This window comes from Penaeus monodon, chromosome 27, assembly GCF_015228065.2.
Source record: "Penaeus monodon isolate SGIC_2016 chromosome 27, NSTDA_Pmon_1, whole genome shotgun sequence".
Classification (NCBI taxonomy): domain Eukaryota; kingdom Metazoa; phylum Arthropoda; class Malacostraca; order Decapoda; family Penaeidae; genus Penaeus; species Penaeus monodon.
This window is the reverse complement of record NC_051412.1, coordinates 38114556-38115135: the sequence shown is the minus strand read 5'-3', so window position 1 is coordinate 38115135 and position 580 is coordinate 38114556. Positions and strand designations below refer to the sequence as shown.

At 54.7% G+C, this 580-nt stretch overlaps 1 protein-coding gene across 1 annotated transcript in view; it reads left to right on the top strand.

The window, feature by feature from the left end:
• The window catches only part of LOC119590520 (non-classical arabinogalactan protein 31-like), a 978-nt gene extending 415 nt beyond the window's left edge, over positions 1–563 (top strand). Inside the window, exons 2-4 of the mRNA XM_037939169.1 lie at positions 3–152; positions 194–344; positions 388–563. Coding sequence (XP_037795097.1) covers positions 3–152; positions 194–344; positions 388–563 — 477 coding nt within the window. The remainder of the gene's footprint in view (positions 1–2; positions 153–193; positions 345–387) is intronic.
• Positions 564–580: the final 17 nt, after the last annotated feature.

The window sequence follows — 580 nt, the reverse complement described above, 5'->3', positions numbered from 1 at the left end:
AGGGGCCCCCTCGACAAGGCCCTCCAGAGGACACACGCACCTATGAGCACAGGCGTCTGGCGGGAGAGAACTTTCACCTGACTCAAGCGGTGGACCAAGTACCCTTCAAGTCCCCTGTCAAGTACCCTGTCAAGTACCCTGTCAAGTACCCTGTCAAGTACCTGTCAAGTCCCCTGTTAAGTCCCCTGTCAAGTACCCTGCCAAGTACCCTGTCAAGTACCCTGTCAAGTACCTCGTCAAGTCCCCTGTCAAGTCCCCTGCCAAGTACCCTGTCAAGTACCCTGTCAAGTACCCTGTTAAGTACCTCGTCAAGTCCCCTGCCAAGGTCCCCTGTCAAGTCCCCTGTCAAGTCCCCTTCTCAAGTCCCCTGTTAAGTTCCTTGTCAAGTCCCCTGTCAATTCCCTGCCAAGTCCCCTGTCAAGTCCCCTGCCAAGTCCCCTGTCAAGTCCCCTGTCAAGTCCCCTGTCAAGTCCCCTACCCCTACCTCACTCCCTCCCAACACCTTGCCAGGACACTATGCCGAGATTCTCTTCGGTTCGTCTCCTGTTTTGCATATTGTTTGATTTGGTCAATTTTCGGT